Source organism: Rana temporaria, chromosome 6 (assembly GCF_905171775.1).
Source record: "Rana temporaria chromosome 6, aRanTem1.1, whole genome shotgun sequence".
Taxonomy (NCBI): domain Eukaryota; kingdom Metazoa; phylum Chordata; class Amphibia; order Anura; family Ranidae; genus Rana; species Rana temporaria.
The window spans coordinates 6,043,270-6,067,569 of record NC_053494.1 but is presented as its reverse complement, the minus strand read 5'-3'; the positions used below and the strand labels follow the sequence as shown (position 1 = coordinate 6,067,569).

The 24,300-nt window shown below is 44.5% G+C and overlaps 1 protein-coding gene across 1 annotated transcript in view; it reads left to right on the top strand.

Moving 5' to 3' along the window:
* The first annotated feature begins 449 nt into the window (after positions 1–449).
* Positions 450–24,300, top strand: part of LOC120942864 (polyserase-2-like) — a 38,455-nt gene continuing 14,604 nt past the window's right edge. Inside the window, exons 1-5 of the mRNA XM_040355788.1 lie at positions 450–2,525; positions 5,348–5,558; positions 7,873–8,144; positions 16,087–16,256; positions 19,598–19,823. Coding sequence (XP_040211722.1) covers positions 2,492–2,525; positions 5,348–5,558; positions 7,873–8,144; positions 16,087–16,256; positions 19,598–19,823 — 913 coding nt within the window. The 5' untranslated portion in view covers positions 450–2,491. The remainder of the gene's footprint in view (positions 2,526–5,347; positions 5,559–7,872; positions 8,145–16,086; positions 16,257–19,597; positions 19,824–24,300) is intronic.

Here is a 24,300-nt window from a genome sequence, read left to right as displayed (position 1 = left end):
GGGGGGGGGGGCTTTGGTGAGATTTCAGGGGCCTAAACGGACCCCTGATATTTCATTTTTGAGACAGAGAAAGGGGCTCAGGACAGAGATTCCTGAGTCGCTTTCTCTGTAGCCAAGCAGCAGGGGAAATCTGTCCGGCACAGGGTGATTAGGGTGTGCCTGGGCACACCTGGCACACCCTGTGCGCATGCCTATGGCTATCTCCATTACGAACGCTAGTTTTGCCAGACCGAACGCTTCCGTCTCGTACTTGATTCAGAGCATGCGTGGAATTTTGTGCGTCGGAATTGTCCACGCGCGATCGGAATTTACGAGAATGGATTTTGTCGTCGGAAAATTTGAGAACCAGGTCTCAAATTGTTGTTGTCGGAAATTCCGACAGAAAAGGTCAGATGGAGCCTACACACGGTCGGAATTTCCGACAAAAAGCGCACATCGAACATTTGTTGTCGCAAATTTCCGACCGTGTGTAGGCCGGTATAACTCTTCTCTCCCGCTCTTCTGAAACATTCTGCACTGCTGGAGAACTCTACTCCTTCCTCTATCCAACTCTCTTGTCCTGAAATATGTAATTTATCGGCCCCTTCCTTTACTGAATAGACACAGTAAATGATTGGCGCTTAATTTCCTTGAAACACACAACAGACATAGTTCTAAGGAGCAGAAAAGGTCAAGCAGATAAGACAAAGAAGCAAATTGAAACCTCATGAAATAATTAATATGTATCTGAATGACACAAAGTATGCAGTATTTATATTTATTAAACTGTATTGTAACTGTTGTGTTTCTTTTTATTTTGTAAAGTTTGAACAAACTGTTTGCTCTATATAAATTCTGAGAAATAATTAATAATAGTAACATATTTTAGTTTTCTAGGTTTCCGCCACTCACCAGAACAGAAGATTCATTCCTTTATCACGAGTCATATTACTTGTAATTGACTAATTCCTCCAAAGGAAAATGAAACAATAGTGGGTGTCTCCATATTTATCACAGGCTGAAATTGTCTTCTCTTCCCGCGTGCCACGTGCCAACCCATTGTTTGTAAATATCTACTTGTAGTAGATGTAATATAGAGTAGATCAACCATCTATCCCTTGGGGCTCTGGAACCTGTCCATCCAGATTCCCAGAATAAGAGGCCAGTCCGGGATCTTTGCTGGGTCAGTGTGTCAGCAGATCCTTCAGCAAAGGTACCGAGACAGAGAAGCCTAAAGCAGACAGAGCTCCCGTTTTCTCTATAGACAGCTGGCTTCATCCTCATCCAACTCTACACCATAGAGAGCTGACTCCATCCTCATCCAACTTTACACCATAGAGAGCTGACTCCATCCTCATCCAACTCTCCACCATAAAGAGCTGGCTCCATCCTCATCTAACTCTCCACCATAGAGATCTGGCTCCAACCTCATCCAACTCTACACCATAGAGAGCTGACTCCATCCTCATCCAACTTTACACCATAGAGATCTGGCTCCAACCTCATCCAACTCTACACCATAGAGAGCTGGCTCCATCCTCATCCAACATTTCACCATAGAGAGCTGGCTCCATCCTCATCCAACTCTCCACCATAGAGAGCTGGCTCCATCCTCATCCAACTCTCCACCAAAGAGATCTGGCTCCATACTCATCTAACTCTCCACCATAGAGAGCTGGCTCCATCCTCATCCAACATTTCACCATAGAGAGCTGGCTCCATCCTCATCCAACTCTCCACCATAGAGAGCTGGCTCCATCCTCATCCAACTCTCCACCATAGAGATCTGGCTCCATACTCATCTAACTCTCCACCATAGATATCTGGCTCCATCCTCATCCAACATTTCACCATAGAGAGCTGGCTCCATCCTCATCCAACTCTCCACCATAGAGATCTGGCTCCATACTCATCCAACCCATAGAGAGCTGGCTCCATCCTCATCCAACTCTCCACCATAGAGATCTGGCTCCATCCTCATCCAACTCTACACCATAGAACGCTGGCTCCATCCTTATCCAACTCTCCACCATAGAGGACTATCTCCTCATCCATTCCTCACTATAGAGAGCTATCTCCATCCTCATCCAACGTTTCACCATAGAGAGCTAACTCGATTCTTATCCACTCCTCACCACAGAGAGCAGACCCCATTAAAACCCATTATCTTACTATACAGAGAACTTTCTCCATCATCACCCACCTACTCATCGTACAGTGGGCACACTCTGTCCTTGTCCATTTCTTCTCCATATAGAGAGCTTCCTCTATTCTTCTCCAAATCCTCACCACATAGCGATCCTTCTCACCGTATAGTGAGCCTATTTCCTCCTCTACCATATGAATAACCTTATCTATCCTATTAAGGGTCATATTCATTTCAAGAGCTCACTTCAACCTCTTCTGACTCCTCATTAAAAAATAAACCATCTTTCATCCTCATCCAATTCTTCATTATATAGTGTCCTGGCTTCATCCTCCAGTTTATAGAGCTACCGAATTCAAAGCCTAAATGAAGAGCGCCACCTACCTCCTACTTATGTCCGGTAAGTCTGCAACCAGCTTCCATAATCATAATATTTAGTCTGTAAATTGTAAAATGTTAAATTCCAGTTCTTTGTAAAAAAAATGTTGCTTTATAATTTATCTCTGTATTGCACTCAACCAATTCAATACTGGGCACTTTCATCCCCTTACTGCCCAGGCCAAGTTTCAGCTTTCAGCGCTGTCACACTTTGAATATATCACATTATTATTATTTTGTTCACATAAATAAGTTTTCTTTTGGTGGTATTTAATCACCCACTGGGTTTTTTTATTTTTTTTGTCAACCGGTTAAGATCTGGACTATTATGCAGGTTAAGGACCTTGCCACTTTTTGCGATTCGGCACTGCGTCGCTTTAACTGACAATTGCGCGGTCGTGCCACGTGGCTCCCAAACAAAATTGGCGTCCTTTTTTCCCCACAAATAGAGCTTTCTTTTGGTGGTATTTGATCACCTCTGCGGTTTTTATTTTTTGCGCTATAAACAAAAATAGAGCGACAATTTTGAAAAAAAATGCAATGGCCCGGATTCTCGTACGAGTTACGCCGGCATATCTCCAGATACGCCGTCGTAACTCTGAGTCCGAGCCGTCGTATCTATGCGCCTGATTCTTAGAATCAGTTCCGCATAGATTTGTATTAGATCCGACCGGCGTAAGTCTCTTACGCCGTCGTATCTTAACTGCATATTTACGCTGGCCGCTAGGGGTGTGTACGCTGATTTACGCCTAAAAATATGTAAATCAGCTAGATACGCCAATTCACGAATGTACGCCTGGCCGACGCAGTACAGATACGCCGTTTACGTTAGGCTTTTCCGGGCGTAAAGTTACCCCTGCTATATGTGGCGTACATGAGGCGTACCAATGTTAAGTATGGACGTCGGGCCAGCGTCAAATTTTTCACATTTTTTGTCGTTTGCGTAAGTTGTTCGCGAATAGGGCTGGGCGTCATTTACGTTCACGTCGAAAGCTTCTTACTGATCTACTGATACGCTGGCGTAACTCTCTCTGAATCTGGCTAAATGTTACTTTGTATCTCTCTATCTCTTGCCTGATCAATGTTTATAAACAATGTTACTTTGTATCTCTCTCTCTCTTGCCTGATCAATGTTTATAAGCAATGTTACTTTGTATCTCTCTCTCTCCTGTCTGATCAATGTTTATAAGCAATGTTACTTTGTATCTCTCTATCTCCTGTCTGGGCTCATTAGGACCCCAGATATGAATACGCACCCAATAACATCTGCATCCTATGAGCGGGGGCACCTGATATCAGATGCTGTCTGGGTGTAGGAGCTTGCAATCTAGGCTGCGGTTCGCATGTCACGGCAATACATTCAAACGCAGCATCCGTGAGCTGAGCGGGGATGTATACTACATGAACCAACACGCTGGGAGTTTACATATATGTCAGACACACATTACTCACCGGGAGGGAGGAACACGCCGCTCTACAAATTATATTTTATTACCTTGTTAATCAAATAGAAAGTAACCCTTGTCAGAAATGTCAACAAATCGCACAATCTGATTTTACATCAATATTTGTAGATGGAGAGTGATAGATCTTTACGGGTCACAGAGACATTCATCTACACCGCAATTTATAAACCGTATTTACTATTTTACAAAAAGGAAAGATATTTTATAACTGTTTATGTTTGTAATGTTTTCATAATGCATTGTGTGCTTATAAAACTCTTATTACAAAGAATATATTATCTTATATATGAATGACGTATTCAACTGTGGAGTGATATTAGAGTGTAAGCTCTGATAAGATCCCTCAGTGTTCTCTTTACAGCACTATGGTATGTCAGAGCTATATACATGGATAATAATAACAGGGTTGTGGCTTCAGTGTGTGTGTACAATATATATATATATATATATATATATATATATATATATATATATATATATATATATATATATATATACACAGTGGAACCTCGGTTTAAGAGTAACTTGGTTTGAGAGCGTTTTGATTTGCAAGCAACTTTTTTTTTTTAATTCTGACTCGGTTTGAGAGTGTTGACTTGCAAGAGGAGCAGAATTCAAGCTAAATCGGCCTGCAGTACCTCATTTGGCCTGGGGTATGGGGGCGCAGGAGCCGAGCAGAGCCGAAAATAGGCCTGCAGTACCTCATTTGGCCTGAGGTACAGGGGCGCAGGAAACGAGCCAAAGTGTCCTCTGGCCTTTTTGGCCGATTTTGGCATGCGGAACAAATTATTTTAGTTTCCATTGACTTCAATGGGAAAACTCGCTTTGATATGCAAGTGCTTTGGAGAGAGAGAGACTTGTAAAGCGCAACACATGCAAACTGAATCGCCTCTGGGCGCTGTATCCATTTCATGGGTAAGGAACCCCTTGACCTCAGAAGAGATGGGTTTTAATCTTTCTCCTGAAGGCCAAGTGGTCCGACTCCAGTCGGATGGTGGTTGGTAGTGCATTCCACAGGCGAGGTCCCTGGACTGCAAATCTTCGATCTCCTTTGGACTTGTATCTGGCCTTGGGTATCTTTGGATTACGAGATTTCTCCTGGAACGGATTATGCTCGTAATCCGAGGTTCCACTGTATATATTTACTTTTTCCTCTCCAGTGTGTCACTGGGGAAGGGAGTGTGGGACGGGGACATTAGAGTGTAAGTTCTTCTGGTGCAGAGATGGATGTGACAGCTCAGTGTCCTCTGTACAGCACTGCAGTATATGTCAGAGCTATATAAATGTATAATACTGAAAGTGTGTGACTGTGGTGTGTGTACACTACATTTATTATTATTATTATTATTATTTATTTATTTATTTATTTTCACTACAGTTTTGTCATTTTCGGTCCTCCCAATTGACACGGTACCAAGCTCTCCAGTTTGTGGGTCTCCAGCGGTGGCCAATCGTATAGTAGGTGGTACAGATGCTATGGAGGGGATGTGGCCTTGGCAGGTCAGCCTGCGGTTTAATGGACGTGCTATATGTGGGGGGTCCCTCATCTCCAATCAGTGGGTGATGACTGCTGCTCACTGCCTCCAATTGTGAGTCTCTGTTCTTCTCAACTGCAGCTTGTTTATTTGACCAAAGGGGTTGTGTGGGGGGCGGGGGTATTGAAATTATGTGAGCTTAGTTATGATTTTAGTTATTTATGGTTAAAACTTCCTTTAAAAAATGTTTTTAATATATTGTATGTACAGAATATTTACATTTAGACATAATAGACCAAAGTCTAAATTCCATGTTGGCCCGCGGCCCTGACATAGTGATGCCGCTAAACCTCAACTTTTCTGAGATCTGAGCTTTCTGGCTCCTCTCTCTGGATTGCACCCTCCATATATTCTTATGCAGCATCACTTAGGGGGCTGATGACACCAAAATTCCTTTACCATGCTGGTGTGCCCACCCCCACCCCCATTGGAAATCATGATCTGTATATTAAGCACTGAGCAAAGAACGGCAGTTATATTTTTCAACACTAGACCGGAGATGAGAGAACATCTCTTTTCCAAAATAAGACAAATATAAGTGTTATCGTATTCTTTTTTTCTCTCCCCCCCTCTCTCTCTCCTCTATCTATGTATATCCATATCCTCGCTCTCCCCCTCTCTCTATTCCCCATCTTTTTCTCTCTCTGTCTCTCTCTCTTTGTCCCTCTGCCTCTGCCTCTCTCTCTCTCTGTCTCTCTCGCTGTCCATCTGCATCTGTCTGTCTGTCTCTCTCACTGTCTCTTTCTCTCTGCCTCTATCTATCTCTCTTTGCCTCTGCCTATCTGTCTATATTTCTCTCTGTCTATCTCTCTCTCTATCTGTCTCTCGCTCTGTCTATCTCTCTCTCTGTCTCTCTCTCTGCCTCTCTCTCTCTCTGCCACGTCTCCCACTCTCTCTCTCTGTCTGCCTCTGTCTCTCTCCCTGTCTCTCTCTCTGTTTCTCTCTCTCTCTGCCTACCTCTCTCTATCTCTCTGTCTGTCTCTCTCTCTCTGTCCCTCTGCTTCTCTCTCTCTCTCTGTGTCTCTCGCCCTGCTTTTCTCTCTCTCTGCCTCCCTCTCTCTGTGTCTGCGCCTCTCTCTCTCTGCCTCTCTCTGCCTCTCTCTTTCTCTGTCTGTCTTTCTCTCTGTCTCTCTCTCTGTTTCTCTCTCTGCCTACCTCTCTCTATCTCTCTGTCTGTCTCTCCATCTGTCCCTCTGCTTCTCTCTCTCTCTCTCTCTCTGTGTCTCTTGCTCTGCTTCTCTCTCTCTCTGCCTCCCTCTCTCTCTCTGTCTGCGCCTCTCTCTCTCTGCCTCTCTCTCTGCCTCTCTCTTTCTCTGTCTCTCTCTCTGCCTTCCTCTCTCTCTGTCTCTCTATCCCTCTGCTTATCTCTCTCTGTTTCTCTATCTCTCGTTGCTTCTCTCTATCTGTCTATCTCTCTCTGTCTCTCTCTCTCTCTCTGTGTCTCTCGCTCTGCTTCTCTCTCTCTGCCTCCCTCTCTCTCTGTCTGCTCCTCTCTCTCTGTCTGTCTCTCTCTGCCTCTCTCTCTGTCTCTCTCTCTGCCTCTCTCTTTCTGTCTCTCTCTGTCTCCCTCTCTCTCTCTGTCTGTCTCTCTATCCCTCTGCCCCTCTCTCTGTTTCTCTGTCTATCTCTTGTTGCTTCTCTCTATCTGTCTATCTCTCTCTCTCTGTCTATCTCTCTCTCTGCCTCTGTCTAGCACTCTCTCTCTCGCTGTCTCTCTCTCTATCTATCTCTGTGTTTCTCTGTCTCTCGGTCTCTCTGTTTCTCTCTCTCTCTCTATGTCTGTATCTCTCCCTGCCTCTGTCTATCTCTCTCTGTCTATCTATCTATATCTCTCTCTGTCTATCTATCTATGTCTCCCTCTGTCTCTCTCCCTCTCTTTCTCTCTGTCTATCTCTCTCTGTCTATCTATCTATATCTCTCTTTGTATCTATCTATCTATCTATCTATCTATCTATCTATCTATCTATCTATCTATCTATCTATCTAACTATCTATCTTCCTTTATCCATCTATCTATCTATCTATCTATCTATCTATCTATCTATCTATCTATATATCTATCTATCTATCTATCTTCCTTTCTTTATCTATCTATCTATCTATCTATCTATCTATCTATCTATCTATCTATCTATCTATCTATCTGTCTGTCTGTCTGTCTGTCTGTCTATCTATCTATCTATCTATCTATCTATCTATCTATCTCTCGCTATATATATATATATATATATATATATATATATATATATAGCTGGAACCACATGTGATTATTCCTATTAGACTGAGTATACAGCTTGATGCACCAAGTATGTCTCGTTTGTCCAGATGATTTTTTTTAACATTTGAACAATTTTTATCTGAATTTCAGTTCATCATCAGCCTCTCGTTACACCGTATACCTGGGGGCCTACAGAATAGACACCCCCTCCGCCAATGAAGTGGCGGTCAGAGTGATCCAGCTCATTGTTAATTCCCAGTTCAGTGGAATGGGAAGCAGTGGAGACATCGCCTTGCTGGGACTGGCAAAACCAATCACCTTCACCCCGTTCATTCAACCCATCTGTATCCCACCGGCATCCGTGGTCTTCTCTCCCGGCACAAGTTGTTGGGTCACTGGCTGGGGAGATACAAAGTATGGAGGTAAAAACAATTCTGTATTCTTGTGCCAATGCATCTAGTCATATCTGAAACCAGAAAGAACCCAAAACTATCATGGGTTTAATAAAGGTTGGGTTGCACTTACAGTTAAGATGAATTAAAATGGCATGGGATAGACAGAAAGTGGCGTTTTGATCCGATCCAGTCCTGTCAGCTGGTCTCCGTGTGTGTGTGTATCTCCTCGTGAGCGTGATGACGTTCCACGCAAAATCCGGCCGTTCCTACGCACGTTTCGTTGTAAATGACATCGTCGGGGAAAGGCATATTCATCTTAACTGTAAGTGCAACCCAACCTTTATTAAATCTGCGATCTTTGCAGTACTTCACTATAGAGTGTTTTTGTTAATTTTTCCAATATATATGAGCCATATTATTCCATGTGTTGGGGACTGTTGCTGAGGATCTGCCCTTTCCATTCACCTGCCGGAGAAAGTCTGATTGGGAAGACTATAATCATCCCTGTGCCTTACTGACCGCTGATATAGCGGTCAGTGGATTCGGTAAGGAGACTACATCTCACTACCTGGGTGTCCCTTTTTGGTGGAAGAAGATTTTTTCAGTGCACCCCCCTTCTTTTTTCAAATTATTAACCACTTCACTACTTGGGACTTTTACATTAATATAATATTGGTTTCAAACGTTTATTTTATATCATCTTATTCACATTTTTTTGAATTTGTCACTATTTTTCACTTATTTGGTTATTATCACTCAATATTTTTAGCGCTGTACCTTTTTTGTATTTTATGGATCTTTTTGAAAACCTGGGAATTTAGAAGTTTGTTGTCAAAAAGTCCGACCGCGTGTATGGGCAGTAAGGGCCAGATCCACAAAGAGCCACCGTAACTAAAATATTCTGATTTAAGTTACACCGCCGCAAAATTTCTACCTAAGTGCCCGATCCACAAAGCACTTACCTAGAAATTTTGGGCTGTGTAACTTGAATTCCGCCGGCGCAAGGCGTTCCTATTCAAATGGGGGCAAGTCCCATTTAAATTAGGCGCGCTCCCGCGCCGGACGTACTGTGCATGCTCGTGACGTCATTTTCCCGACGTGCATAGCGCGAAATTACGTTACGCCGAGCTTCGTGAATCGCGCCGGGTCAAAAAAATTGCGGCGGGAAAAAAAAAAAGATACGGCGGGAAAAAAATAATAATAAATAAATAAATAACAGCGCCGCGGGTAAGAAGGGTCTACTTTTACAAGGTGTAAACAGTTTACACTTTGTAAAAGCAGCCCTAATTTTGCGTTTGCAACTTAATACTTACGGAGAAAAAACGAAGCGTAAAAGCTTTGTGGATCTCCGTAAGTGCTAATTTGCATACCTGACGCGGAATTTCGACCCAAAATGCCCCCAGCGGCGGATGCGGTACTTTATCCTAAGATCCGGCAGTGTAAGTCCCTTACACATGTCGGATCTTCTGCCTAACTATGGGAAACTGATTCTGTGGATCAGTTCCAAAGATAGAAACAGGGATACGACGGTGTATCAGTAGATACGCCGGCGTATCCCTTTTGAGGATCTGGCCCTAAGTCATTTGAGTCCAGGAGAGAAGCCGGTGCAAGACTGAAGGGAAGGCTGGAGGTCAGATTTAAGCCCACATTTTTTGGACTGTCCCTACTGCCGCGTACACACGATCGGTTCGTCTGATGAAAACGGTCTGATGGACCGTGTGTGGGCCCCATCGGTTTTTTATCCATCGGTGAAAAAAACTAGGAACTTGTTTTAAAATTATCTGATGGTTAAAAAAACGATAGAAAAAAAACGATCGTCTGTGGGCACGTCCATCGGTTAAAAATCCACGCATGCTCAGAATCAAGTCGACGCATGCTCGGAAGCAGTGAACTTCATTTTTCTCATCACGTCGTCGTGTTTTACATCACCGCGTTCTGACACGATCGTTTTTTTAACTGATGGTGTGTAGGCATGACTGATGAAAGTCAGCTTCATCGGATAACTGATGAAAAAATCCAGACGGACCGATGGTGTGTACAGGACATAAGGCTCCTTTCGCACTAGGCGGACCCCGTCGCTACGGGGTCTGCCTGCTCCCGCCAGCTCAGCAGGAGATCTATCCGCAGATCTCCGCTGAGCCGACGGATGACAAGCTCCTCTCTGCTCACTGAGCGGCGAGGGGCTTGTCGGGCGCCGCTGTCTCCTATGGAGCGATCTGATGAAAACGGACAGCATCTTACCCTATCCGATCCGCATGGACGGATGGGGACGTATCCCCATATGTCTGTTTTTAGCGGATCGGGTCGGATGTCAGCGGACATGTCTCCGCTGACATCCGACGCTCCATAGAGATGCATGGAGCGGCCGTTCAGGCAGAGCTGTATCTTGTCCTAGGCCGCCCAAGGCCTAGGCCTAGGGCGGCACTTTGCGTGGGGCGGCATTTTAATTTCAGTGGGCAGGGGCGCTTTAAGAACGGTATATTTACCGCTCCTAATGCGCTGCAAAGAAGCTACTGGCAGGACAGGGCGGGTCTTAAATAGGAAGGGGTGTGTCCTTGACAGGAAGGGTGGGTCGTATTTAAATTAGGGGGCGCATGAGTTTAGTCAGGCCTAGGGCAACACAAAACCTAAATACACCTCTGCGTTCAGGTCCGCCATCAAAACTGACAGGCAGACCTGTACGGTCCGTCCGTGTGAAAGGGGCCTAAATCTCTGGAATTTTACTAGAGTTATTCCTGGAAAAAGTACAGCCAGTTCTATTTTTTTTAAACATCCTGATGCATAGAAAACTATAATCACACCTCCCAGTGGGACAATTAGCCACAAAGTTAATCGAAATAGTTCTGATGACTCCATGCACGGCAATGTGACTGATTATGTGCCTGGGCTCACTTTCCAGTCGGGTGACTATTGACATCGCTGCTTTTCCAATTAGCTGTAAATGCATGTCACACAGAACAAAACATTCTGTACATCTCTGCACCTTGTGTACTGTTCCCCATTCACCTCTGTAAAAAAAACACGGCAATTACTGAAAATTGCCGAAAATCCAGTGAGCTCCATACTTCCTGTCTGAGCTGACAGCATGGTGACTCTGCTGCACTGGAATCCCAACTTGTCAACTGAACATCAGATCTCCCTCTCTGGCCCGTCCTCCTCCATACCGCCCCTCACATACATTCATTACCTTATTCTTTGTTCATAAGAAAAGTGCAATTCCAGAAAAATACCACTAGATGGAACTGATGATCCTATGGGCCCTCTTAACCCACTTATATTTTATTGTATTTTTACTATTCTGTCTGTTTTTTGGCACTATATAAATGTTGAAGAATAATTATTAATAATAAAAATAATAATAATAATAATACGCAGGGCCATCTTAATAGCATTATGTGCCCCTGGGCAAAGTAATGCTCTAGGGCCCCTACAATGGAGACAGTGCAGGTAAACAGAAATCAAGTAGGAAGGAGGTAGGGGATAGCTAGGGTGTAGAGGGGTCAGAGTGCTGGGGGGATATCTGGGGTGTAGAGGGGTCAGAGTGCTGGAGGGATAGCTAGGGTGTAGAGGGGTCAGAGTGCTGGGGGGATATCTGGGGTGTAGAGGGGTCAGAGTGCTTGGAGGATATCTGGGGTGTAGAGGGATTAGAGTGCTGGGGGGGATATCTGCGGTGTAGAGGGGTCAGAGTGCTTGGAGGATATCTGGGGTGTAGAGGGATTAGAGTGCTGGGGGGGATATCTGGGATGTAGAGGGGTCAGAGTGCTGGGGGGATATCTGGGGTGTAGAGGGGTCAGAGTGCTGGGGAGATATCTGGGATGTAGAGGGGTCAGAGTGCTGGGGGGGATATCTGGGGTGTAGAGGGGTCAGAGTGCTGGGGGGGATATCTGGGGTGTAGAGGGGTCAGAGTGCTGGGGGGATATCTGGGGTGTAGAGGGGTCAGAGTGCTGGGGGGATATCTGGGGTGTAGAGGGGTCAGAGTGCTGGGGAGATATCTGTGGTGTAGAGGGGTGAAAGTGCTGGGGGGTATCTGGGGTGTAGAGGGGTCAGAGTGCTGGGGGGATATCTGGGGTGTAGAGGGGTCAGAGTGCTGGGGGGATATCTGGGGTGTAGAGGGGTCAGAGTGCTGGGGGGATATCTGGGGTGTAGAGGGGTCAGAGTGCTGGGGGGATATCTGGGGTGTAGAGGGGTCAGAGTGCTGGGGAGATATCTGTGGTGTAGAGGGGTGAAAGTGCTGGGGGGTATCTGGGGTGTAGAGGGGTCAGAGTGCTGGGGGGTATCTGGGGTGTACAGGGGTCAGAGTGCTGGGGGGTATCTGGGGTGTAGAGGGGTCAGAGTGCTGGGGGGATATCTGGGATGTAGAGGAGCAGCCTGGGTTCAAGGACCAGCTGCTTTGGGGAAAGGGTAGGGGCCCCCATGCAGCTGGGGCCCCTGGGCAGTGCTCAGGTGTGCCCTCTCATTAAGACAGCCCTGATAATACGAATACATTTGTATTTTCTATCATCATTATCTCCATCTAGTGGCCAAAAAATAAACTAATAACATTTTATTTTATTTTCTGCATTATGACCACTAGATGAAGTTGATGATCATAATGCACAAGTGATTATTTTCTACCATCATTAATCCAGTAACATTCGATTTGCTTGCACATGCAGTTTCTCGGGCCAGATAGCTATGTGAATTTTTGTTTATTTTTTTTTTTCAATCATACCCCTAATTGTGATGTGATTGCTTCAATCTCTTTTGACTATATGTCAAGGACCCATCGGGTGCATATGTCCTCCAAAAATATCACTGCAGGACACAGGAGCTGGCAGCATGGGCGTCCGCTGAAATTTTTTCAGGGGGGGCGGCGCTATATATGCAATATGCATTTAACCCTTTCTTAAAACGCTAGCAGGGGTTAAAAGCACCCTGCTAGCACCCAAATAGCGCAGCTTAAATGATGGTAAAGCGGCCAGATAGCGCAGCCAGCTGGCAGTGTGAAATAACTCTTGAGGTAATTCAGCTTCACTCCATGCCCATATAAATATAGCCTAGAGAATGTACAAATCCCCCTTCAGCACAGATGGACCCCCCTTCAGCACAGATGGACCCCCCTTCAGCACAGACCGCCCCTTCAGCACAGACCCCTCCATTCAGCACAGACCCCTCCATTCAGCACAGATGGACCCCCCCTTCAGCACAGCCCCCCCATTAAGCACAGACCCCCCTTCAGCACAGATGGACCCCTATTCAGAACAAACCCCCCCTTCAGCACAGACGGACTCCCCCCCATCCCATTCAGTACCTCAGATCAGCCATCAGCACGGCATGGGCACAGCAGGTTCCCTGTGTAAACATAAACACTGGAGGTGGAGGTGGCTTCACTCTGCTCGCTGTGTCTGTGTGACATCCGGCCCGGGACTGCTCAGACAGCCCACAGCCGCGAGACTCTTCAACACCTTCTCGATTTTCCAGGGGGGGTCAATTGCCCCCCCCTTGCCCTATGGAGCGGACGCCCATGGCTGGCAGGGTGCAGGAAAGGAGCAAGCACATGGCACACTTATAAATGTGATAGATGCTGAAGGTCTTTTACAGCAATAGTATTCTTCAACTGGGTGGGGTTTGCCTGCTAGAGCAGAGGGGCAGGTTGTTGCATTAAATGTTCTTGTGATATTTGTATACTTTGGTTTCCCTTTGTATCTGAACTAGAGAGAATTAAGATTTATTTATTTTTTTGTTGCAGTTGTTGAATCCAAACATCTGTCAACGCCCTGACTACAAATAAATACACACTTAGTGTCTGATACACTGCATTTAATTAAGATATGTTTTAAATATTTAGCAGATCCATTTACTTTAATCAGGTTAATCCATTTTCACTCTATTCTAATCCCCTGATAAACCTTGTAGGCAAATCTCCTAATCTTGTTTTAATAAAACAGTCCCTGGCTTTGTGGTAATGGGTTTTGTTAATCATGCGGTTGGCGCCCGTCCAGGGGAAGTGTTCCAGGCATGGTGCCATTTAGAAACGGAGCCAGTTCTCAGAAACCTCTTGTATGTTCTCTTGTACATCGGCGTGTGTTCTGGCAGGGGGTTTGATGTCTGGGATGGATTGCTGTGTTCCAAGATTCTCACAAGTCTCCATGATTTATTTTATTGCCGATGATTTGGGTGATGGGTTTTGTTTGATGACTTTAAAAGTTGTCTCCAGTCAAAGCAGATCCCCAGGCAAAACATTCAATACATAGATAAAATATATATAAAGATGTAGTTTTAGTCCTGGTGCCCAGAAAGTGCTGGACACAGTTATTCTTTTTTCTTCTTCTTCATTCTCTGTAATTTTTTTTCTGCCTTCCTTTTTTTTTCTTATTCTTTCTTCTTACTTTTTTTTTCCTTCAGTCTTTTTAGTCCTATTACTTATTTCTTCTTCTTTTCAAGTCCAATGCCTTAACCACTCGACCATCACAGCCTATTCTTCCTTATGCCATCTGTCTTCTATCTTCTTCCTTCTTGTTCTTCTTCTTTCTTCCTTCTGTCTTCCGGGTTTTCTTTCCGTCTACTTTCTTCTGTGTTCTCTTTCCGTCTACTATCTTTTGTCTTCTCCTTCCGTCTGCTATCCTCTTGTCTTCTCCCTCTGTCTACTTTCTTCTGTCTTCTCCTTCCGTCTACTTTCTTCTGTCTTCTCCTTCCGTCTACTTTCTTCTGTCTTCTCCTTCCATCTACTTTCTTTTGTCTTCTCCTTCTGTCTACTTTCTTCTGTCTTCTCCTTCCATCTACTTTCTTCTGTCTTCTCTCTCCGTTTACTTTCTTCTGTCTTCTCCTCCCATCTACTTTCTTCTGTCTTCTCCTTCCGTTTACTTTCTTTTGTCTTCTCCCTCTGTCTACTTTCTTCTGTCTTCTCCTTCCGTCTACTTTCTTCTGTCTTCTCCTTCCGTCTACTTTCTTTTGTCTTCTCCCTCTGTCTACTTTCTTCTGTCTTCTCCTTCCGTCTACTTTCTTTTGTCTTCTCCCTCTGTCTACTTTCTTCTGTCTTCTCCTTCCGTCTACTTTCTTCTGTCTTCTCCTTCCGTCTACTTTCTTTTGTCTTCTCCCTCTGTCTACTTTCTTCTGTCTTCTCCTTCCGTCTACTTTCTTCTGTCTTCTCCCTCTGTCTACTTGCTTCTGTCTTCTCCTTCCATCTACTTTCTTCTGTCTTCTCTCTCTGTCTACTTTCTTCTGTCTTCTCTCTCTGTCTACTTTCTTCTGTGTTCTCTTTCGTCTACTTTCTTCTGTGTTCTCTATCCGTCTACTGTCCTCTGTCTACTCCTTCTGTCTTCTAACTTCTGTCTTCTCCTTCTGTCTACTTTCTTCTGTCTTCTCCTTCCGTCTACTATCTTCTGTCTTCTCCTTCTGTCTACTTTATTCTGTCTTCTCCTTCCATCTACTTTCCTCTGTCTACTCCTTCCGTCTACTTTCGTCTGTGTTCTCTTTCTGTCTACTATCTTCTGTCTTCTCCTTTCGTCTACTATCTTCTGTCTTCTCCTTTCGTCTGTGTTCTTCTTCTGTCTACTATCTTCTGTCTTCTCCTTTCATCTACTATCTTCTGTCTTCTCCTTTCGTCTGTGTTCTTCTTCTGTCTACTATCTTCTGTCTTCTCCTTCCGTCTACTATCTTCTGTCTTCTCCTTTCGTCTGTGTTCTTCTTCTGTCTACTATCTTCTGTCTTCTCCTTTCATCTACTATCTTCTGTCTTCTCCTTTCGTCTGTGTTCTCCTTCTGTCTACTTTCTTCTGTCTTCTCCTTCCGTCTACTATCTTCCGTCTTCTCCTTTCGTCTGTGTTCTCCTTCTGTCTACTTTCTTTTGTCTTCTCCTTCCATCTACTTTCTTTAGCAATTTGAAGGATTTGAAACGAAGGAACCAGGGAAGAAAGAAAATAAACAGAATAAATTTCAGCTTTAAATGCTCCATTTTATTTAGATTATAAATCTATCTCTCCTCTCTCCAGTAAACCTGGGTTATCCGAGGACCCTCCAGCAAGTCATGGTGCCACTGATCAGCCGGGAGTCATGTGACAAGATGTACCGTATTGACTCTGCGTACACTCCCACCCAGACTGTCATCAAGTTTGATCAGATCTGTGCCGGGTACCAGTCTGGACAGCAGGACGCCTGCCTGGTGAGTACAAAAACCTACCCACCAAAAAACAATCACATGAATGGCGTTTTACATCTAAATATCATGGTGTCTTCATTCATAAAACTTGGAGAAAAACAATTGAATGGTTTGATTTTGATGAAGCTTTGTTATATACTTTATAGAGGGAGGAATGACTAACCAGTCTGTGTGTCCCATTTGGGAAGATTTTTATTTGTTTGCCTTTGTTTGAGATACAACAGAAAGTTGAAGATTTCTTATTTACTGCTGTTCTGGTGACAACTGTAACATTTTGGATGTCCCATCAGGACACCCAAGACAAATAGAAGGTTGGACCACACCAGCTTGACACGGGTAGCATTTTAAAACTTGACAGGGATTCTTACCCTTTTCACATTCCATCCAAAACATAAAGTGTAACTAAAGGCAAAACATTTTGGATAGAGCAACTAAGGGTTATAATCCCTGTGAGGTTTTTTTTCCGCCATCTATGTCCCATTGAAGTGATTTCCCTTCACTTCCTGTCATATAGCTACAATGGGAAGTGAGAGGAAATCCCGGTGTGGAGTGAATCCTGGGATGTCACCAGAACTAGTGTCTTCATTGGACGATTTCCCCTCTATTAGGACTAGTTTACACTTCCTTCAAAACATTGCTTCGGACAGGCTTTGTCAAAGCTCTCTGTACGCCAGTCGAAGCTCCTGTCACTAAATAAAATGGTTAGATTACAGTCCTGTTTACACCTTGCTCTTGCTTGGTGCTTAGATGAGGCTTTGATGAGGCTTCGTGGGGCTTCGATGATGATTTGGTGGAGCTTCAATGGGGCTACGATGAGGCCTTGGTGGGGCTTCGATGGGGCTTCCATGAGGTTTCCGTGGGGTTTTAAGCAACCTTTGTCATAGACTTCTATTGAGGCTTTAAAGACGCTTTGAAGCCCCACTAAAGCTACATATGGTATATTTTTTTGAAGCAAAGCACTACTGTTCTTGAAGTGAGCATAAAGTCAATCCTGGAACGCCCAGATCCATAGGGTCGGCACCACGAATAGTTCACGGTACCTTTCCCTATGGATCCCACGGCTCGAGCCGTCTATGACCAAAAGACGGCCACGGACTAGCTTGTGGATGGAGTCAACCGTGAAGCGCCCGCCCCTGACAAGAATGGCAACCCCTGCGGATTTACAATCGCCACCCCCGGACCAGTAGGAGGGACCAAGGGTCCACTGAGTGGTCAGATGCGTGTACCTTCTCAAGGGAGGAAAAGCGCACTCCTCAAGCATGTAGACATCACTCTGCTGAGTTGAAAGAAAAGTTAGCACCGCTTTCCTTCTAGAGGTGTCCTTGATACTCCTCACATTGATGGAAATGGAATGGAATTAATGGAAGCGCAGCACTACTCGGGCAATTACAGTGTGCGCCCGGCCATGAAGCTACAAGCTGTCATGGCCCAGGTGCTCACAGTTCCAATGCTGGCACGGCGGAGAGGAGGGGGAGAGGAGCTGGGCTCTGGGCAGCCGCATCGCTGGCCCGTGGGACAGGTGAGTGTCTGTTTATTAAAAGTCAGCAGCTACACTTTTTGTAGCTGTTGACTTTTAATAAACTAAAAATAGCCTGGAACTCCCCTTTAAGGAATACTGGAAGACATGAGATTCCCCTAGACCCATCCACAATGGAAATGAAGCCAATGCAGCAAATTTATTTTTCAGATTTATATGCAGATTTTGTGAGTGGGCTTCAAGTCTAATGATGCACTTCCTGCCATGACTTCATTTCCCTAAAGTCCACACCCACCACCTGAGACAAAGGGATATTAACATAAGAGCTAGTAGCTCTGTAATTAACAAGAATTAAAAAAAAATGTTTACATAACTAACTAACTTTGATTTAAGAGGCTGACAAAACAATGCTAGAGGTGTTATTAGGCCATTTTTTATATGTGTGGCACATTCCTAGAAAGGTTGCTAGGAAAAGTAAATCCATTAAGTTCCTTTTGGCTCAACTGTAATCAGTGGAGCAGTTTGTGATTGTTTTGGGCTTCACTGACTGACTGGCTCAACTGCTTCCCCCCCATCTTCTGGAGGGGGCAGATTCACAGCCTGAATATTTGTGTGGTCTCAGCCAGTCCATGGGGGAGAATGCCCAGTAGGTGACTTGGGAGAGTATAAATATAGATTTAGTAGATAGCGTTCTTGTCCAGGAGGAAAAGTTCCCAGTCTGAAGGGTTGCTGCCCTTCCAGCAACCCTGATATCTGTGCTCTTCAAGGTCCCAGCTATGCTAAAGCTAGGGGGCCTGTTTTCTGAGAATTTCGGTGGCTAAGCAAGGATTTCACTGAAGATCCAGTCTTGAGAGTTCACTGGAGAAATGTCTGTATTGGAAGGAGGCATCCAGGTATCCAGGGACATTGTAAATAAAGACCTGGGTGCAGGATGTTGCTGTGTTCCTGGCTGCTGCTGCAATCATTTGGTAGAGGAATCAGTGGCCAATCAACGGAACTTATGGGGGTGAGCATAAGCCGACCCGAATATAAGCTGAGGCACCTAATTTTACCACAAAACTGGGAAAAATTATTGACTCGAGTATAAGTCTAGGGTGGGAAATGCAGTAGCTACTGTAAGTGGAAAAGAAAGTCAACAATGCCCATCTGCAACCTCACTGTGCCCATATACATGCCTCACTGTGCCCATATGCATGCCTCACTGTTCCCATATGCATGCTTCACTGTGCCCATATGCATGCCTCACTGTGCCCATATACATGCCTCACTGTGGCCATCTGCAGCCTCATGTACCTGATCTCGAGCTGTGACATCGTCAGGCGCCTGTCCAGTGTCCAGTGTAACAAAGCCCTGCCTCCTCGGGAAGGAGGTGGGGCTTTGTTACACTGCACAGCCACCAACTGCAGTTAAGACTGCATGTCACAGCTCGAGATCAGGTACGTGAGGCTGCAGATGGCCACAGTGAGGCAGCGAGACTCGAGTATAAGCCAAGGGGTGTTTTTTTTAGCACAAATGTGCTGAACAACTCGGCTTATACTCGAGTATATACGGTACTGTAAGGTAAACAGCAACACAGAAAGAAATGAGAATGCTTTTCTTTATAGAGTAGGAGAGGACTGCTGAATTTGTATTACTGTCTGTGGACCTGTTGGAGATTTTCCCTCACTTCCTGTCTGGTGAAACCACTGTCAGAACAGGAAGTGAGGGAAAATCTATCTTATGGAGTCCCAGAAAGCAATTTAACCCAATAGGAGTTCTAATGTTTCTCCACGCCGTCTGAAACTAGACAAAACCAAACTTTTTTTTTCTGGCTTGACATACACATTAAAGATTTGGTGTGATTAAATAACAAACTCTCTTTTTCCAGGGAGACTCAGGAGGACCCCTCGTTTGCCAAGCTAATGGGATGTGGTATCAGGTTGGCATTGTGAGTTGGGGAGATGACTGCGCCCTTCCAAACAGGCCTGGCGTGTACACTTCAGTTTCAGCCTACGAGTCGTGGATCAACAATTACAAGAGTACACTTCCCAGTTCTTCCTCTGGCCTCTCGGCCTCATTGCTTCTCCTAGTGGTCTGTCTAATTATTCATGGCTGACTTGGCCACTGCCTTGTCCTTTGCCAAGATGTCATGTTTTACAAAGTTTTTTTATTTATTTTTTTGGTTGATAATGGCTCCATGGTCTGAGCCTGGAGTTATTCAAGCTAATAATTACTGTGGATGAAGACCCCCAAGGTCTGGAACTACCTTAAACTTGATGGATCTTCTGTAAACAAGACCCTAATCTGTACTCTGTGACTGGTGAATCATAATTATATTGTCAGGTTAAGAATTGGCCATCAAAAGAAAAACATGAAACTTGGCTCAAAAGTGGACAACCAACTCCAAATTCTATGGTGCTTGGACTGAAGAATCATAATTATATTGTCAGGTTCAGAATCAGTCATTGAAGGCTTATGGTGTCTGTCGGATGTTCTAAGAAGATTTGAAGAAGCAGCTAAACTGTACAACGCCGCAATCGTACATTTCCGGTCGAATGCTCCGCCCACAAGATATAGTAGAATTCTAATGTTGTATGACACTAGTGATAATTATATTTATTAATTATTATTACTATTCAACCAACATTAGAATTCTTCTATAGCCTATGGGCCGAGCATTTGACCATAAATGTCCGCTCGTGGCGATCGTATGTTTTTAGCTGCTTCATCGAATCTTCATGTCTCTATAATGTCAAATCTTTTCTCTCTATGTAGAATAATCTCGGACTAATAGAGTTATGTTAGGCACATTCAACCGCAGGTTCGATAGACAGAGATCGCTATTGTCACCGTCATGTCGAATCTTCTATCTATATCAAACTGTTGTCACAACAAAACGAAAATAAATAATTTTTTATGTCGGATCTTTCGGATTTCGTATTCTGCACATTCGCGAAAATCCCTGAAATTTGGATGAAAATGCATTCAAACGAAAACAAATGCACATGTCTAGTAAACAACAATAACCTAATCTTAGAATGCTGTGGTTCTAGGGCTGAAGAATCATAATACCATTGCTAGCTTCAGAATGGAACATTCAAATGAGCCATAAAACGAAGCCAGCATTAACGCTAATGCCAAACCGAATGAGTATTTAAACAATTAAGAAAGATATGCAGTACGTAAACTTTTAGATGATGGCTGCTAATGGTTTTAAAATGCCTTTTAAACTTGTAACTGAGGCATTAATAATTTATGAAAAGATTTGGATATCCATTTGTGAAGACCTCCAATGTCTAGGACTACCTTGAACTTCAAGTAAAACACCTGTAAACATCTGTTAACAAGAACCTAGGGGCCAGATTCATAGAGAACTGCGGCGGCGTAACGTATCGTCTTTAAGTTAAACCGCCGCAAGTTTTCCTCGTAAGTGCTTGATTCACAAAGCACTTGAGTATAAACTTGCGGCGGAGTAACGTAAAGACGTCCGGCGCAAACCCGCCTAATTCAAATAGGGCGTGTACCATTTAAATTACTCTCAAAAATATTACGATTGCACACCTTCCGGCGAAATGGCCAAGAAGTAAAAGGGTGCTGAAACGATCACCGGCTGGGAACCGGAAAGCAAATCATATCCCTGGTGTGCTGGCGAATATGTATATACCATTTAAATTAAGCGCGTTTCCGCGGCGAACGTTCCCTGCATGCTCCGTTAGAAAATCTCCCAACGTGCATTGCGTGAAATTACGGCGCCCCGACGTGTTTTTTGAATGGCGACATGCGTAACGTAATTTCGTATTCCCGGACGTCTTACGCAAAAAAAAAAAATAATTGAAATTCGCCCCGGGAACGACGGCCATACTTTAACATGGCTCGTCTAAAGTTAAGCCATGAAAAAGCAGGCCTAACTTTGCGACGGGAAAAACCGACTAGCGACGACGTAACAAACGCACGTACCTTCGTGGATCGCCGTAAAAGCTAATTTGCATACCTGACGCTGAAAAATGACGCAAACTCCACCCAGCGGCGGCCGAAGTATTGCATCCTAAGATCCGACGGTGTAAGTCAATTACACCTGTCGGATCTTAGGGCTATCTATGCGTAACTGATTCGATGAATCAGCCGCATAGATACTCTGAGAGATATGATGGCGTATCAGGAGATACGTCGTCGTATCTCTTTTGTGAATCTGGCCCCTAATTCGTATAAAGCTACTGTTCTGGGGGTAAAGAATGATAATTATTATTGTCCGCTTCAGAATTAGACATTCAACTAATGCTCTAGAACTGAGCCAAATGTTCACAACCAATGCCAAGTGTAAATAGTAATAACAAATAAGAAGAATATACAGTATGTAAACTTTTAAAGAATGGCTACTAATGATTCAGTGGTCTTTCGAAATTCCTCTGAGCTTTTAACTATGACATTTGTAAATTTTTTAAAGCCAGGGGTCTCCATAGATGACCTACAAGATCTGGGTGAGACTTGAACGTGATGATCCTTCTGTAAACCAGAACCTAATCTCTAGAATGCTACAGTTCTGGAACTAAAGAATCAGAGTTATAGTGTTAAAAAAAGAATAGAGTTCTGTACCACTAATCTGGAATCAACACATACAGTAAATCAGCAAAGTCAGCAATAAACATCAACAGCAATGTGAATAATAATAATAATATAACTAGTCTTGAGTTCACTCTAGGAGAATGTCTAGGATATGGTGCCTTGCCCCCTATAGCATAAACAATAGGTAACGTTCCCTGTGTAGCAGCTGTAAAGGGACAGTCTTTAGTCCTAACTGTTTAGCCGGCTAGCGTCAGGCCCAGTTGTATTGTTGGTGCACATAATGTAAAAAGTATTTACAAATTAAGAAGAACGTGCAGTATGTCAACTGTTAGATAATGTAGAATCTTGAAGGTCTTCTACATCCTATAAGGTTTTATCAGAATGCGGCTTCCAGAAACTCCATTAAGACTGAACAAATTATATATATTTTTTTTTTCCTGTTTGAATATTTTTTCACCATGTGCTTTTTGTAAATATAGAGTATGTTATGTGTGCAAATGTGGAGCTGAGCTCTGAGAGCAGAAGAGAGATGTAAATTGTTTAATAATTGCACTTTTGATTAATCTTGTTTTTAATGTCCTTTACACCGTCTTGTTATTAAACACAACTTTTTGATTTAAATTTGTCCTTTTTTTTTTTAATAAGTATTCATATCTGGCCCTTGGGGCATTATTTCTCCGGGTTATGCCAATGATGGGGCACTATTCCCCCAATTAAAACACATGATGGGATATTGCCTACTCCCATTGAGGGCATGGCATTTCTTACTCCCACCAGGGACCCTATTCCCGCAGCTCACACCAACAAAGGGACACTATTCCTCCATCTGATTCCAATGATGGGGGGCTATTCTTCCCACTAATACCAACAATGGGGCACTATTCCCCCAATTAAAACACATGATGGGATATTGCTTACTCCCATTGAGGGCATGGCATTTCTTACTCCCACCAGGGACCCTATTCCCGCAGCTCACACCAACAAGGGACACCATTCCTCCATTTGATTTCAATGATGGGGGGATATTCTTCCCACTAATACCAACAATGGGGCACTATTCCCCCAATTAAAACACATGATGGGATATTGCCTACTCCCATTGAGGGCATGGCATTTCTTACTCCCACCAGCCATAGTCCAGACCCCTAAAGCCTAAAGGCTGTTTAGAAAGTTTGGAGACCCCTGCATTGGACCTTTAACCACTTGCCAACCGCTGCCAGGGCCGTTTGAAGGAATTTGGGGGCCCCAAGCAAAATGGACAACCCCCCCTCGAATGCACGCACGCAAAGCCTTCAGGAACCACAGCATAGCGATACATTTTAAGAGCACTCATTGTGCACTTCCTGTCAGTCTGGCCGGGAACAGGAAACTGAATCTCCTGTACCGCGCGGTACCCAGCCGGACTGACAGAAGAAAGAGGAGCTCGGCCATGCTACAGGGAAGGGGAAGGAGTGACGAGAGAGGCAGCAGTGCTGCAGCCGCCTGAGGCTCTCTATAGAGCACTCAGGTGGCTGCAGCATTTATAGGAAGCGTGGCAAGGGCCCTGCTTGGGGCCCCAGGCCAGCTCGGGGGCCCCAAGCAATTGCTTGGTTTGCTTGCCTTGTCGCGACGGGCCTGACCGCTGCACACTATTATACGTAGGCAGAATCGCAGCGGTAGGCAAATGGACGTACCTGTACGTCCCCTTCAAGAAGCTGTGCGATGGGCGCGTGCACGCCGCCGCACTATCTGTGACCGCGGCCCCCCGCAAACTCTATGTTCGCCGGTGGCCCGTGATCTTGGTCGGGTCACAGAGCTGCAGAACAGGGGGATGCCTCTGTAAACAAGGCATTTCCCTGTTCTGCCTAGTGACAGGACACTGATCTACTGCTCCCTGTCATATGGAGCAGTGATCAGTGTGGTGTCACATGTAGCCACGCCCCCACGCAGTTAGAATCACTCCCTAGGACACACTTAACCCCTTCCTAGTGGTTAACCCCTTCCAGTGTCATTTACACAGTAATCAGTGCATTTTTATAGCACTGATTG